The sequence below is a fragment of the Salvelinus sp. IW2-2015 genome, linkage group LG26 (assembly GCF_002910315.2).
Source record: "Salvelinus sp. IW2-2015 linkage group LG26, ASM291031v2, whole genome shotgun sequence".
Classification (NCBI taxonomy): Eukaryota; Metazoa; Chordata; class Actinopteri; order Salmoniformes; family Salmonidae; genus Salvelinus; species Salvelinus sp. IW2-2015.
Genome location: NC_036866.1, coordinates 15,449,478 through 15,466,691, shown reverse-complemented (window position 1 = coordinate 15,466,691; position 17,214 = coordinate 15,449,478). Strand labels below are relative to the sequence as shown.

Here is a 17,214-nt window from a genome sequence, read left to right as displayed (position 1 = left end):
GCTGCTCACCACACATGCTGCTGGGAATTTGGACTGGGAGTCAGAGAGGAATTCTGCCCACATGTAAACATGAGGCCTGATTGACATTCAGCTAACAGCTGCTAGCAGTCTGAGGCTCTGGGTCTAGCAGGAGTTCAAGTAATATAATGATGATTAGTGTTCACTGTTCAGATGGCAGTACGAGCAGAATGGAAGAGGGAGAACACAAACACTCAGATTCATACAGAGAGTGATGACAAAATGAATAGAGATAAGCTATTGCTTTTTCTAGCAGATGCCCTTATTACAACCCAAATACATTAGTTGAAMATTTCAAGAGTTACAATATAGTGACTACAATAATTACACTTCTCCAGGGAGGGGTTTATTGAGAACTTGGCCATGGAGAGTTGAAGAGGACAGAGAGGAGATTCACACCGCTCAGCCTCAGTACCCCATCATACATCATCAGCCCCAAACATCACACCCACAGGCAGACCACTCATCATGTGACTCCAGCTCGCCAACTACAGAGCCAATCCTCCCATGTACTGTACGTGTGTTTGTAAAAAGTGTGTGTGTGTGCATGCTTGCGTGTGTGTGGCTGTGTGCTTTTGCTTTTACTATCTTTGTGGGTACCATAAGTCCTCACAAGGATAGTAAAACAAGGACAATTCGGACAATTGAGGACATTTCACTGGTCTCCACAAGAAAAAAGGCTATTTTAGGCTTAAGGGTTAGGGTTAGAATTAGGGTTAGGTTAAGGTTTTAGGGAAAATAGGATTTTGAATGGGAATCAATTGTTTAGTCCCCACAAGGATAGTAAAACAAACATGTGTGTGTGTGTTTACATGAGTATATTATGCGAATGCTCTTGTGCATGCAAGTGTGACTGCATGTGTGTGACTGCATGTGTGACTGCATGTGTGTGACTGCATGTGTGTGTGTGGTTTTGTTTTGTGGGTTTTGGTTGTGTGTGTGTGTGTGTGTGTGTGTGTGTGTGTGTGTGTGTGTGTGTATCTGCTTATGTTGATATGTGTTTATCCAGGACATTCTCCAGTCACACACACAAACACGCATGAGCAGCTGCTGATTACAGGGCCTTATTGTTCCTCCCCTTATCAGCTGCTGCTGCTCAGACCCAGGCCAAGGGGACAATACGGACACGTGACCTGGAGATACTATCCTCTCAGACCACACAATGGCTTTACCACACCACACCGCCCACGGAAAGATAGATGACCAATGACCACATCTCAACATGCTTTTATCACTTMTAGACAACCCACGTTGGGACCTCATCAAGGTTTATCTCACATAGACAACCCACGGACACATCGCAACATGCTTCGACAGTATCACACCAGACGACCCACAGAGGACATAAGTATGGTTTATCACCAAAACAGAGGACACATAAGGACCTTTCTATCCCTTTATAACCTGTAGATGACCCTATGGAGACCTCACCAGGATCCTATCACATAAGGCAACCCCATCCTATCACAGACCAGCCCCACAATGCACCACCCTTTATCCAACCTGACTCTAAGATTTAAAGGTCCTGACTGAATCAATGACTATGGTCCCATCAACCCAGACCCAGTTGAGTTTGTGACAGCCTCCTGGGCCCCTGGTTGTGTGCCCAGTCCACATCAAACACAGGACTCTGACACCAGACACAGTTCATTGACAAACTGCTGGACACATAGCTGGATTCCATTCTGATGCCATGTTGTGTAGTAATCAATTGTGATGTTAATGAGCCTAGCAGTCTGGGTTGGTAGGACACACAACCTGATCTACAGTCAGCGAAATCGTATGTGACATCTTGGCTAAATATCCTTCTGAAGACCTCGACTCTGACTCAACCACATACATAGAGCCACAGTAATCAAGAAATATGCAATACCTAACACAGGTCTGTATTACTATACAGTACATTCTCAAAATGGGCAGAAAAATTATCAGCTATCTGGACTTCCAGAGGATAGTTCACTGTCTATTGGGTTTCCACCACTGAGGAGAGAAAAGTCAAGAAGGCCAGGATATTTTTGTTAAAGAGGAAATACATCAGTCAATCAGTTACCTGTCTGGACTAAACAGTTCTTAAGGGCCAGAGATTGAAACAGACAGTACAAACGGAACTATTAAGAAACACTGAACAAAGGATACACATCCAGGATCCATCACACTATGATTTATGGTCCAACAATTAAGTTATGAAGCCATTCCACTGCTTTCTTTCGCAACACAAACATGTGCACTGACGTTCATTACTAATGACAACTTACTTGATGACAGAACTGATTGAGTCAGGTAAAAGTCAATTATATTTCAAAGCATGAGACCCAATAAAGTCTATATGCATTTTTGTTATGTGTGTGTGAGAGTGAGAGTGAGAGAGAGAGAGAGAGTGGGAGAGAGAACAAAGTCTATGTGTACATTGCTCTTCTCTGTAGTGGGAATGTGAAAACGTGGATTTCCCCATGCTTGTGGTTAATTGTCTTAGCCCCACTAGAGGGATATGGGGGGAGGGGGCTTCTATACCAGGGGCTCTGCACAGTCAAAGTAGCTAGTGGACAATGCACAAGGCCTAATTGATGGGCCTGCCTACAGCCCAGTCAATCACTGAGCAGCCTCTGTGTGCCCTGCAGCGCTGGGCGGAGGAGAACACTACACTCTTATCCTCCAGAAGCCCAGGGTCCAGGCCCCACAGCAGACACACACACACCGGACACACATATGCAACATACAATATAGAACATGAGACAAGGACACAGTTCTTACTGTATACAATGCATGCAGGTACAGACACATATCCATTCTTATCCAACAATGAATAATAATTCATTTTTGTTCTATTCTATTTTATTATATTCTATACAAAAATAGCATGCATTTACACAGTATTTCAGGCCTTAAGCCTGTCTCCTGTGCTGTCTGAGAAAAGTAGATGATCAGCTAAAAATTGATAAAGGTGGGTGGAGAAAGAGGCTCAATGTTCAGAAGTGTCCCTGATGGAAAATAAACCAAAATTTAGTGTATGGCAGACAGAGACTTGCCATTTCCACAGTGACAGCCAATGGCTGGCGTGACACAGTGGCACAGCAATGGAGAGGAATGTCCTTGGAGAGAACTCATTTGAAGTGCTTTGTTACAGTACTTACAGTGTAGATAAAAACAACACTGCCAAGCTTAGTTTACGCACATACGATCAATACATGCACTTGGACTAGATTTGTAAATAGTTTTTATTTAACTTTTATTTATTCAGGCGAACCCATTGAGACCAGGGTCTCAATTACAATGGTGCCCTGAGGACAACAATACAACAAATTCAAAATGATCAATAAAAATAAACTGAAAATTACATAATCAACACTACAGCTTCAAACACCACAAATACAATTGTTTACATTAAATCCAAACAGTTGCAATTCTCATTAAATTCATTCAACATTAAAGTCCTAAACTGCCCTAGAGGCACCAGAGTCAAGATGAGTTTTGTAGACTATTCCAAAAATGGGGGGGGCACTAAAACTGAAGGAGGCTTTACCGAGATGAATTCTTCTGAAGCTGAGGCATAGTTAATAGAGCTGGGGGGGGGGATAATTTCATACAACATTTCTCCCAGGAGTGGTACTAGCAACGAGTAGCAACGAGTTTTACCCTGGTCTATCTGGCACTGAGTTCACTTGGCCATCGGCCTTCACGGCACACATGACCACACCACACCAAAGGACTTCACAGGACAGCTTGTCAGTCAGAGGACCAAAGCTAAGGAAAAATAGATTTGATCTGACCACTACCGCCGTCACCCCTACTTTTGAGGGATGTCGTAAGACAGATGCAATAAATAAGGTATAGAGGCCATCTTGTCTCTAATATACAGTGCCTTCAAAAAGTATTTATATCCCTTGACTAGTTCACAAATTGTTTTTCCCCCTCACCCATCTACTGTACACACAATACCCCATAATGACTAAGTGAAAACRTGGTTTTAGATATTTTTACAAATGGATTGAAAATTAAATACAGAAATATCTAATTTACATAAGTATTCACACCCGAGTCAATAAATGTTAGAATCACCTCTGGCAGCGATTACATCTGTGAGTCTTTCTGGGAAAGTCTAACAGCTTTGCACACCTGGATTGTACAATAACTGCACATTATTATCTAAAAAAATGATTTAAGCTCTGTCAAGTTGGTTGTTGATCATTGCTAGATAGCCATTTTCAAGTCTTGCCATAGATTTTAAAGTCAAAACTGTAACTAGGCCCCTGAGGAATATTCAATGTCATCTTGGTAAGCAACTCCAGTGTATATTTGGCCATGTGTTTAGGTTATTCTCCTGCTGAAAGGTGAATTTGTCTTCCAGTGTCTGTTGGAAAACAGACTAAGACAGGGGCTCCTCTAGGATTTTGTCTGCTTAGCTCTATTTCGTTGATTTTTATCCTAAAAACACTCCCTAGTCCTTGTCGATGACAAGCATACCCATAACATGATGCAGCCAGCACCTAGCTTGAAGTGGTACTCAGTGATGTGTTGTGTTGGATTTCCGCCCAAATAAACGCTTTGTATTCAGGATATAAAGTACCTTTCTTTGCCACATGTTTGGCAGTTTTACTTTAGTGCCTTATTGCAAACAGGATGCATGTTTTGGAATATATGAATTCTGTTCAGGCTTCCTTCTTCTCACTCTGTTATTACGGTTAGTATTACGGTTAGTATTATGGTTAGCATTACGGAAAGTATTAGACACAGATGTAAATTCTCGGGCCGACTCTTTTCTCTGTATATATCATATATCAATGATGTCGCTCTTGCTGCGGGTGATTCTCTGATCCACCTCTACGCAGATGACACCATTCTGTATACATCTGGCCCCTCTTTGGACACTGTGTTAACAAACCTCCAAACAAGCTTCAACACCATACAACACTCCTTCCGTGGTCTCTAACTGCTCTTAAAAGCTAGTAAAACGAAATGCACGCTCTTCAACCGATCGCTGCCCGCACCTCCCCGCCCGTAGCATCACTACTCTGGACGGTTCTGACTTAGAATATGTGGACAACTATAAATACCTAGGTGTCTGGCTAGACTGTAAACTCTCCTTCCAGACTCACATTAAGCATCTCCAATCCAAAATTAAATATAGGATCGTCTTCCTATTTCGCAACAAAGCCTCCTTCACTCTTGCTGCCAAACATACCCTCGCAAAACTGACTATCCTACCGATCCTTGACTTCGGCAATGTCATTTACAAAATAGCCTCCAACACTCTACTCAGCAAATTGGTTGCAGTCTATCACAGTGCCATCCGTTTTATCACCAAAGCCCAATATACTACCCACCACTGCGACCTGTATGCTCTCGTTGGCTGGTCCTTGCTACATATTCGTTGCCAAACCCACTGGATCCAGGTCATCTATAAGTCTTTGCTAGGTAAAGCTCCGCCTTATCTCAGCTCACTGGTCACCATAGCAACACCCACCCGTAGCACGCGCTCCAGCAGGTATATTTCACTGGTCATCCCCAAAGCCTACACCTACTTTGGCAGCCTTTCCTTCCAGTTCTCTGCTGCCAATGACTGGAACGAATTGCAAAAATCACTGAAGTTGGAGAATTATATCTCCCTCACTAACTTTAAGCGTCAGCTGTCAGAGCAGCTTACCGATCGCTGCAGCTGTACACAAACCATCTGTAAATAGCCCATCCAACCAACTACCTACCTCATCCCATATTTGTTTTGTTTTTCTGCTCTTTTGCACACCAGTATTTCTACTTGCACATCCTCATCTGCACATATATCACTCCAGTGTAAATTGCTAAATTGTAATTACTTCGCCACTATGGCCTATTTATTGCCTTACCTCCTTACTTYGTTTGCACACACTGTATACAGATTTTCTATTGTGTTATTGACTGTACGTTTGTTTATCCCATGTGTAACTCTGTGTTGTTTTTGTCGCAATGCTTTGCTTTATCTTGGCCAGGTTGCAGTTGTAAATGAGAACTTGTTCTCAACTGGCCTACCTGGTTAAATAAAGGTGGGAAAAAAATAACTAAAATGTTGTTGATCCATCCTCAGTTTTGTCCTATCACAGCCGTTAAACTCTGTAACTGCTTTAAAGTCACCATTGGCCTCATGGTGAAATCCCTGAGCGATTTCCTTCCTCTTTGGCAACTAAGTTACGAAGAATGCTTGTGTCTTTGTTTTGACTGGGTGTATTGATACACCATCCAAAGAGTAATTAATAACTTTACCATGCTCAAAGGGATATTCATTGTCTGCTTTTCAATTWAAAAAATTATCAATCTACCAATAGGTGCCCTTCTTTGTGTGGCGTTGGAAAACCTCCCTGGTCCTTGTGTTTGAATCTGTTTGAAATTCACTGCTTGACTGATAATTGTATGTGTGGGGGACAGAGATGAAGTAGTCATTCAAAATTAGGAAAAAGTAACACAATAACAGTGTACTTGGTCCTCTCTTCCCATCTGTATAGAAGCAATCCAAAATGTTATTTAACATTTTYGTGATACAGCAGACGCTCTTATCCAGAGCGACTTATAATTAGTGCATTCATCTTAGGATAGCTATGTAAAACAACCACATATCACAGTTGTAGTAAGTACATTTTCCCTCAATAAAATAGTTATTAGCAAAGTCAGTGCTAGTAAGAAAATACACATTTGGGGATTTATTTAAGATACTCTTTTTAGAGGTAGGGTTTCAAACGTTTTTGGAAGATGGGCAGGGACTCCGCTGTCCTAACATTAGGGTGAAGCTGGTTCCACCATTGCCAGGACAGAGAAGACTGGGCTGAGCGGGAGCTGTCCTCCCATTGGGGTGGGACAGCCAAGAGCAGAGGTGGCAGAACGGAGTGCTCGGGTTGGGGTGTATGATTTGAGCATAGCCTGAAGGTAGGGAGGGGCAGTTCCTCTTGCTGTTCTGTAGGTAAGCACCATGGTCTTGTAGTGGATGTGAACTTTGACTGGAAGCCAGTGGAGTCAGTGGAGGAGTGGGGTGACATGGGAGAACATGGGAAGGTTGAACACCAGGYGGGCTGTGGCTTTCTGGATAAGTTGCAGGGGGTTTTTGGCACAAGAAGGAAGCCCAGCCAACAGAGAGTTSCAGTAGTCCAGACTGGAGAGGACAAGTGCCTGGATTAGGACCTGCACCGCTTCCTGTGTGAGGAAAGGTCGTACTCTACAGATGTTGTAGAGCATGAACCTGCACTGCCTTGATGTTTGCAGAGAAAGACAGGGTGTTGTCCATGGTCACGCCAAGGATTTTTGCACTCTGGGAGGGGGACACCATGGAGTTGACAACCGTGATGGAGAGGTCTTAAAGCGGGCAGGCCTTCCTCGGGAGGAAGAGCAACTCCGTCTTGTCGAGGTTGAGCTTGAGGTGGTGGGCCGACATCCAAGCAGAGCGACCTACCAGGTGTCAAATCTCATCATTGTCCAATGCTAGTCTGGCCTGTTCTGTGACATCCAAAGATGATGGCGAGCAGAGAGGAGAGGTCCCAGGTCTGAAGCCCAAAGATAGAGTCTGACGCCTGGCCACAGAGATGCAGCCTGACCCCTTATCACACACCTAATCCACAGGCCACTCTACTCTGTCCAAGTGCTTGAACAGGCTCTGCTGATTTGGGCTGGCCTCTCAGATACAAATAAAGTGCCCTTCCTTACCACTACATATACTGTATATTCACCAGCCCAAAGCCCACWAGACACATTCCACCACTGTTCCCAGTGCCACCCAGCTACAGTAGGGAGACATGCTTGAAGTGATAATGATGTGAGAGATACTATGAATATCACTCAAACCCTTCATCCTCCACTGAAAAGGTTGCCAAACCCTTGAGCAATAATTGTGTTTTACAGAAAACAAATTCAGGTTTGCCTGTTTTATAAGGTTGTATCTGTGAACGTCTATGGAAAAACATGATCTAAGCTGTATTCTTTTTTAAATAAAATGTTTTATCTGTAGAATGAAAAAGGGGACAGGTTCTGACAAGTCTATGAGATATTTGAGGCATAATCTATCCCGACACACACAGACAACCGAATACGCATCACATGCAGAATCCTAGCATTGTATTCAGTGACTCACACTTTGCACACAGACAAAGAGTCAACCAAAATAAACAAGGAGAAAGAGTGATAGAAAGAGAAAGGGAGAGAGAGACAGAGCGGGAGAGGAGAGAGAGGAGAGAAAGGAAGAGAAAACAGAGAGAATGAGAGAGAAAGAGAGAAAGACAGAATGAAAGAGAGAAAGAGGGAAAGAGAATGGATATTAATGGGATCTGGCCTGCAGGCCTCCACTCTCCATCCAAAAACAAACTCCACCCTGAGAGCACACTCCTAGAGGCTGTCAGTGTGCCCATCTACCAACGGCTCACACACACTCCACACCTCCTGAGCACACACAGAGGAACAGCTAACAATTAGACACAACCGGACAAATACACACTCAGACTAAATAATGTTTCTGTGACGTGAAATGTGAGTCATTTTTGCGGCGTAGATATGAAATTTAATTTGTTACCACACGGATACAGCAGAGAAGAAAAGCTAAAACACTGAACACACATTTATAAAAAGTAATTACAAAATATTTCCATAGTAGAGCTCTCTCTCATGTGGCAACTGAAAAGATTCTCTGTCCATTCATACCTTTATCAAAACGACATCCACTGTTCTCTCCCCCTTTCCACGCAGACTATACCTCCGCTTGTGTCGCTCGTACATCTTTCCAGGCAGTGAAAAGGAGTGGTTATTAACAGAAAGGCGCTAGATTCCAACATGAAGCCCAGGCTTGTGGAGTCCTTCGTAAAGTTTTGGGAAAATGAGCAACTCTTCCCACATCTGCTCACAGAACCAGCCCCTGGGTCTGACCCTCCCTCCCTCTCTCCCACACACTCCTCCCTCCTCTCACTGTTACTCACCGAGCCTCTCCCTCTTTTCCTCTCCTCCCTTTTACTGATACTGCTTTTTTGGCTGTTTTCCTCTATTCATCTATTTCCATTTTCGGTTCATTTCCCGTCCTCTTATCCTCCCTTCTATCTCCATCTATTTCCTCTTCCTATGTCTCTTTAGTGACGAGTTGAACAGTGTTGTGCTGTGATGCTAAGCGACAGGGAGAGAGTATGTGTCTTTGGAAACAGTCTAAGGCAGCCAGCCATGAGAGAAGCCTCTGAGGCCTGCCCTGAATACTGTCATCCTGACTCCAGGAGAGGGATGCTCTCCTACAAACTGGGATTCCTCGGCCGTAAGGAAGAAAGACAAGTCTTTTCCTGAGGGAAACTATCAAATAAAAGTGTATTAGTCACATACACAGTTTAGAAAATGTTATAGCGGGTGCAGTGAAATTCTTATGTTACTAGCTCCTAACAATGCAGTAAAATGTCAAACAACTACACAAAGAATCAAAATCAAATACTGTTACTTCTCCCATAGGTTTCTATTAAATAACACTACAGTTAATAATTGTTTTAATTAAAAACATATATTTAAGTAGAAACAGCAAATGCATGGTAAATATCCCAAGCTTATCAGTAAGCTCACAATTCATATCTCAATGTGAGTAAAATGACCTCAACCCCCGGGAACAGACGCAGAGGAGAATGCAGAACTGCTCTCTGTGTGAAAGACTGGGAAAAAAACAGGAAAAAACTCCACATCTGCAGACAGATCAATGGAAAGGACAAACAGCTGGAAACATGGCAACCATTACAAACTGTCCACTTGACGAGAGAGCGAGAGAGAGAGAGAGAGCGAGAGAGAGCGAGAGAGAGAGAGAGCGAGAGAGAGAGAGAGCGAGAGAGAGAGAGAGCGAGAGAGAGAGCGAGAGACTTGAGACGGCTGGGGCTCCTTCAGTTCTAACTAACACGTCTGGGCAGCTGAGTAGAACGCAACACAACCCCTGGAAACAAGAGCAACTTGGCCCTAATCCTACTACTCCCCAGGGCACACTACACATAACATTAGGAGAGGAACAGAAAAGAACAGACCAAAATACATGATGTGCCCATCTTGTTTAGGGGTTTTTTCTAGTCAGGTCGTTCTCATTGGTTAAAACCTATCACTATGGAGAAGGGGGAAAACATGTGGTTTAGCTTCCCTTTTTCCTTCCGACTGCGTAACTCGCAAGAAATGTCCAACCAATTCACATTGTTACATCATTATTACAATTGCTAAGATAGTTCTATCAACTGGCAGTCTGGCTTAGCAGCCATTCTGAAAAGGAAGTCACACACGAGGACAAAGACAGGACAAAGCCATGCAAGCTGATAGAAACACACTGTGCACACAGAGTGCATAGCCTGAAAATGAGAAAACAGCACAGAACACTCTCAAGGGCACACACACACATGCAAATGCACACACAAATGCACACACATACAAATGCACACACACAAATCACCCTCATAGCCAAAGCTTCCTGTTTCTATTGAGACTGATCTGCGTGCCCCGCCCCCACCCGACCGTTCTAACAGTAAACACTTCCATATTGTCTCCAGCCTCTCGTGCCGAGCTAACAAACGATGGCCTTCTATTTGAAGGCAGTCGTTTGCATACCACAACAAACTCTCAACACACGCCTACTGTAAATAACAGCCCTTTCAAAACATTTAAGAACGCAGAATTCACAAAACGTCAATAAACGTATAATTTCCCATGCTGCCTGCTCAGTTAGCATAGTGATGTGGGTGCAGCTCGTCCCCTGAGAGAAGGATCAATTATCATAAAAGGCAGTGTGTCAGGGTGGGTTGAGAGAGGTGGTAGAGGGGGAGGGAGGGAAGGGGGAGCACTGTGAAGGGGCCTTTGTAAAGCCCTGATGCATACAAAGATAGAGGGTCTGAGACTGGGTCTCTGCTAAATACATGGCACCTATGGAGCTCTGGGCTTAGGGCCTAGGCTAGTTCAGGACCATAACCAAAAAAGACCTAGGCTGTTATAGGACTAACCTATAGGACCTACGCTGGGGTAGGACCTCCCTACAGTAGGTGTTAGAGAGAAAGAAAGAAAAACTAACTGCACGGTTATGTTTCCTCATACACTCTTGGGATTTCTTTTTTAACTAGGCAAGTCAGTTAAGAACAAATTCTTATTTACAATGACGGCCTAACAAAAGGCCTCCTTCGGGTATGGGGGCTGGGATAATACATAAAAAAAWATATATAGGACAAAACACACGTCATGACAAGAGAGACACCACAACACTACATAAAGAGAGACCTAAGACAACAACATAGCATGGCAGCAACCTAAAAGGGTTATTCGGCTGTCYCCATAAGAGAACCCTTTGAAGAACCCTTTTTGGACCCAAGTAGAAACCTTTTGGGTTCCATGTAAAACCCTTTCCACAGAGGGTTCAACCTGGAACCCTAAAGGSTTCTACCTGGAACCAAAAAGGGTTMTCCTAWGGGGACAGCCAAAGAACCCTTTTGGAACCTTTTGTTCTAAGCGTGTATCCTGCTGTACAACTACAGAGGACCTACGGCGGAAGAGGAAGAGAAACCARAGGGAGGGAGAAGAAGAGGGACATGTGTAAAGACTTAGTGAAACGACTGATATTCCCCTTCTCACACACACTCACGACAGCCAGACTCACCATGGTCAGACTCAGTGAGCTATGAACAGGCTCAGTGTTTGTCTAGCTCCACTGATCAATCTCACTGAAGACTTCACAAGCTACCCCTTCCTCACWACCCAATCGTCCCCAAAATCAAACAATATGGTGGAAAACCTCCTTCCTGTTATGAATGGAGCACTGAGCAGCCTCAGGACCTACTAAGTTGTACAGTGCCCAGACAGCCCATTTCACTGCAGTAAGGACGAGTGCCAGATTTATAACAGCCTTAACATGCTCGCTTTGGTAACCTGTGAAAACTCAAAAAATCATTACCCTTCCTAATCACAATTCCTGACTAAACTGCAGGCTCACAAGAATGCCTCTAAAATATTACTGAACCAAGGCTTCTGGAGAAGAATAAAAACAACTTTCAATAATCTGTGTTGTCTTGTTCTTGTTAAACCATATGAATTGCAGCGGAGAGCAGCCCAAGCACACATCTGGAGGTAGTTATACTAGAACACAACACAAGGGGGTGCCTGAGGACACAGCCAGGGCTGGCAGGAACAGAAGCTCCATCTGCTCTGTCTTTCAGGACTTCTCTCCAGGCTGCTCTCTGCAACTCTTCCCCAGCAGTACTCAAGAGTTCTGTTTTTCAAAGATTACTCAACTGTACCTCGCATTAACTCCTTCACACTAAAATCTGTGATGCATGTCAAAACAAAGCATTCAACAAACGTAACATCTTACTTTATATCATCAATGTAACATCAATAGTGAATCTGTAAGTGCTCTATATTCTCCTTTGTATGATCATGTATTGTTGAAAACTTTGGTCATCAACATTTTCAAACAAATGTAAATCTCTGGTGCAGTCTGTCGACCAACATGCAGCTCCAGTTTATGTAAGACATCTCTCTGTTGGTGACAAGCATCAAGTTATTATTCCAGGCATCTCCTCCAATCTGTCTCTCTGACACGTTGTCATAATCAATGAGGCAGAAACCAAAGATTGTGAATAAATAAGATAGTTTACTCAGGCCATTTACCATTGAAAAAAAATTGTCAAGGTTCCTGTTCCTGTTAAACTCAACGTCATGATTTACGATGGAGTTGAGCGGCGACTAGTGTTGGCAGACTGGAGCGCCGACGTCACATAAAATGACATTTTTATCCAAAACGACTGATTTCAGCAACTAAAACAATAGTCCGCAATTACACACAACATTGTGTGAGTTTCTTAAAAGAGAGAGTGCTCCAGAGTTAGTGTAATTCCTCTCAAATGCTAACAATGTAGGGAGGTGGGAGTCTGGCCAAGAGAGAGCTGCGATAGTGGCCCTGTCTACAGTGCCTTCAGAAAGTATTTACACCCCTTTACCTTCTCCAAATGATGTTGTGTTACAGCCTGATATTTCTTGTCACTGGCCTACATACAATACCGCATAATGTCAAAGTGGAATTATGTTTTTCGAAATGTTTCCAAATTAATAAAAAATTAAAAGCTGAATATGTTCAGGAGATTTTTTATGACTATCTCATCTCTGTACCCCACACAAACAATTTTCTGTAGGGTCCCTAAGTCGAGCAGTGAATTTCAAACACAGATACAACCACAAAGACCAGTTAGGGTTTCCAATGCCTCGCAAAGGAGGGCACCTACTGGTAGATGGTTAAAAAAATATGGACATTGAATATCCCTTTGAGCATGGAAAGTGTATTAATACACCCAGTCACTACAAAGATACAGGCATCCTTCCTAACTCAGTTGCCGGAGAGGAATGCGGTGGATTTCACCATGATGCCAATTGTGACTTTAACCGTCTAGTGGGCCAGCATCCCTGTGGAACACTTGACACCTTGTGTCCATGCCCTGATGAATTAAGGCTGTTCTGAGGGCAAAAGGCTGGGAGGGAGCAACTCAATATTAGGAAGATGCTCTTAATGTTTTGTACACAGTGTATACTTCCATTAGTTTTTTAAACTGGTACTGGGCTTTTTCAGACAGGTCCTTTGAGGCTTGTAGGCATCCTATAGCAAAACAACTGACATGTTGGGGTCATAATAGAGGGGTCATAATAGAGGGGTCATAATAGAGGGGTCATAATAGAGGGGTCATAATAGAGGGGTCATAATAGAGGGGTCATAATAGAGGGGTCATAATAGAGGGGTCATAATAGAGGGGTCATAATAGTCTGAGAAGAACAATTTTCGGGAAAAAAAATAAATATATATGCTAATTACATTCCTGCAGGGGCGCGGAAATTGACTTGAGGGTTTTAAAACAGTTACAGTGTATAATGGCTGTGATAGGGGAGAACTGAGGATGGATCAACAACATTATAAGCTAACATTACCAACCTAATTGATAGAGTGAAAAGGAGGAAGCCTGTACAGAATACACCTATTCCAAATGCATCCTGTTTGCAACAAGTCACTAAAGTAACACTGCAAAAAATGTGGCAAAGCAATTTASTTTTTTCCTCAATACAAAACTGGTTGAGAGAATGCCAAGAGTGTGCAAAGCTGTCATCAAGGCGAAGGGTGGCTACTTTGAAGAATCTAAAATCTAAAATMTATTTTGATTTGTTTAACACTTTTTTGGTTACTACATGATTCAATATGTGTTATTTCATCGTTTCGATGTCATCAGTATTATTCTACAATGCAGAAATAGTAAAAATAAAGAAAACCCCTTGAATGAGTAGGTGTGTCCAAACGTTTGACTGGTACTGTAAATCTGCTTGAAAATTTATAGCAAGACTTGAAAATGGTTGTCTACCAATGATCAACAACCAAATCGACAGAGCTTGAAGAATTTTGAAAATAATAATGGGCAAATGTTGCACAATCCAGGTGTGGAAAGCTCTTTGAGACTTACCCAGAAAGACTCACAGCTGTAATCACTGCCAAAGGTATATTTCTGTATTTAATTTTCAATACATTTGCACAACAAAAATTAAACATGTCTTCACTTTGCCCTTATGGGCTATTGTGTGTACTGTAGATGGGTGATACATTTTTAATTCAGGCTGTAACACAACAAAATGTGAAATAACTACTTTCTGAAGGCACTGTATATGTCTACATGTCCCTCCCCAGATTAGCATGAGAGCAGCACAGCTCCGCCATATTCACAGAGTGTGGTGGGGGGGGGGAGGGGGAAGAGAAATACAGAACAAATTAGAACTGAACAATACTAAAATACCTCATGAGGAAAGACAATTATCATAGTTGCAGACAGAGTTTAAGCTAAACAACGTCGATGACGAGCACACTGTGAGATTGTGGTGTGATTGTTTGTGTGATTGCAACAGTGGTGCCACACACCATGTGTTTGTGGCTGAAGCATATGACATGAATGAAGTATACAGTATGAGATCATCCCAGTCACATAGGCTCTGTGGCCTATGCTGACACAAAACACCACAAGACAATCACAAAGGAAGGTTGCCTACATCTGCAAGRTCAGTCCCTCACAATAACATCATTAAGCAGTAAGGCCTGAGGGGTTGTGGTATACGGCCAATATACCACGGCTAAGGGCTGTTCTTAAACACGACGCAACGCGGAGTGCCTGGATACTGCCCCTTAGTCGTGGTACAGTATATTGGCCATATACCACAACCTCAGAGGTGCCTTATTGCTATTATAAACGGGTTACCAACGAAATTAGAACAGTAAAAATAAATGGTCTGATATACCATGGCTGTCAATCAATCAGCATTCAGGGCTCGAACCTCCAAGTTTCTAATACCTACTATACAATAGAAGGTGACCTTTTAGAACCAGGTGGTCAAAAACCGATAATGCCAATGGTATGAAACAATATGGCTTCCCATAGGAAGAGATATGTTGCTAGAGCTGTGATGGAGGGCAGTGCCCTGGCCCTGCTGGTGTGGATGTATCATGCTGGTAATAAGACACGTCCTCTCCCTCCCTTCCTTCACACTTCTGCTGCTGCTGTCAGACTATGTTATTTCTGCCTCCCTCTCTACGGCTTGTTTCTCACCCCTCATATCACTCCTCTCAGGGGAGAGAAGATACAGTGAGGTCATCTTTCTTTTCTCCTGGTTAAACAGGGCAGGGCAGGGCACACTCAGGCCAGGGCATGGGTGCACACACACAGTGAACTGCATGGCCACAGCCTTCCCATATCTTCCCACCCGACTTTTAGAAGACAGAGTTCAACTTATCAGGCCGAAAAGTGCGTCATGTTTGTACGGACATCCCCAAAAGTGAAGGCAAACATGAAAAAGGGTTTATTTAGTGAGGTCAGGTGAGACTGCTTCCCAGAAACAAATAGTCTCCCAGTCATGAAAAATGTTACATTAATCAAACTACATGTGACTTCCCCCTGATTTGTGGGAACTGGAGTCACAGTACGTTTTTACTTATGTTCCAAGTTATTAAACAACCTAGGACTGTAAATTMATAAACACATGAACATACCAGTGTAGAGTCTGCTGTGTCTGAGAGGGATTCCTTCTTCTCCTTCTCTTCTCCCTGGGATGGACAGACTATTTCTTTGTCTGGGGAGAGATACAGTAAGAGACATATGACACAGGAAGGAATAGAGGAATACGTATGATGACACAGGAAGAGGAATATCAAGCCATGACCTTATGGAAAAACTAACACAGAATCCTCTCGGTAAATGAAACTTCATTAGAACTCAAAATATGAACTCATAATAATGAATCATACCAGTAGTATCTAATGTATAAAATGGTCTATGCCTTGACAACCATTTGGATAGCAACAACAAAACAGCTGTCATGCAGGAAGAGAGGAGGTAGGTGGGGGGAAACACAGTCATTTCTATTAGGGAACAATGATGTTGCTGAGCATCAGTCAACACTGCCCTGCTATTTATACCACATCAGTGTAGATGTAGAGGATCTATTCTGCTTCATATTCCCATCAGACGGGAAAGGGCCAGGGCGTAGCCATGTGCTTACAGACTGCCAAGATTTGGCCCGGGGCTCCGAGTGGAAGACCACCATTCAGGCTACCTCTATTTTCAGAACCTACTGTAAGGTCTGGTGAGATCATTGTATTGTTGCTTGGATACACAGACTGACATACATAAATAGACAGCCAGCTCCATTCACATAGCGCTCTAGATGACTGATATGGAGCCTTTGACCTTTTCAGACTGACTAAGGGACCAGAGGCCAGAGTGTCATGTTATTTTTCTCCTGAAAATCAAGCTTCTCTAATTCACATACTGAAGCTGACAATATTATGGACTTAGCTAAGTTACATTTTGTTCTAGTTTCTGTTTGGGGACTTGTTTGACGTAAATATTCTGTAGTTCAACATCGCCAGAATGTCATGACAAATGACAGCCTCTCTTTAGCAGCAGTTGACACATAGCTGAACTAATGGTCACATGCTCAGAGTCACACGACAGTGTGCTATGCCTCAGAGCAGGCGGTGCACTTCAACAGCATTTGAGGGATGCACACTGGGCCTGAACTTAGCAGCTGGGCCAGGCTCAGATACTGTATACAGTAGAGCAGGGGTCTCCAAMAGGTAGATCACCAGCTAACAGTAGCTCGCAGCCATCCTCAAGTTTCAAGTTTTTAATTAGTCGTATGTACGGGATACGCATGGTATACATCGTCCAATGAAATGCTTACTTG

The 17,214-nt window shown here is 43.1% G+C and overlaps 1 protein-coding gene across 7 annotated transcripts in view; it reads right to left on the bottom strand.

Annotated features, from left to right (window-relative positions):
- Positions 1-17,214, bottom strand: part of LOC111952162 (A-kinase anchor protein 13) — a 149,405-nt gene that overhangs the window by 44,337 nt on the left and 87,854 nt on the right. For all 7 annotated transcript variants that reach the window (XM_023970700.3, XM_023970698.3, XM_023970701.2 and 4 more), the window contains exon 8: positions 16,019-16,098. In XM_023970700.3, coding sequence (XP_023826468.1) covers positions 16,019-16,098 — 80 coding nt within the window. The remainder of the gene's footprint in view (positions 1-16,018; positions 16,099-17,214) is intronic.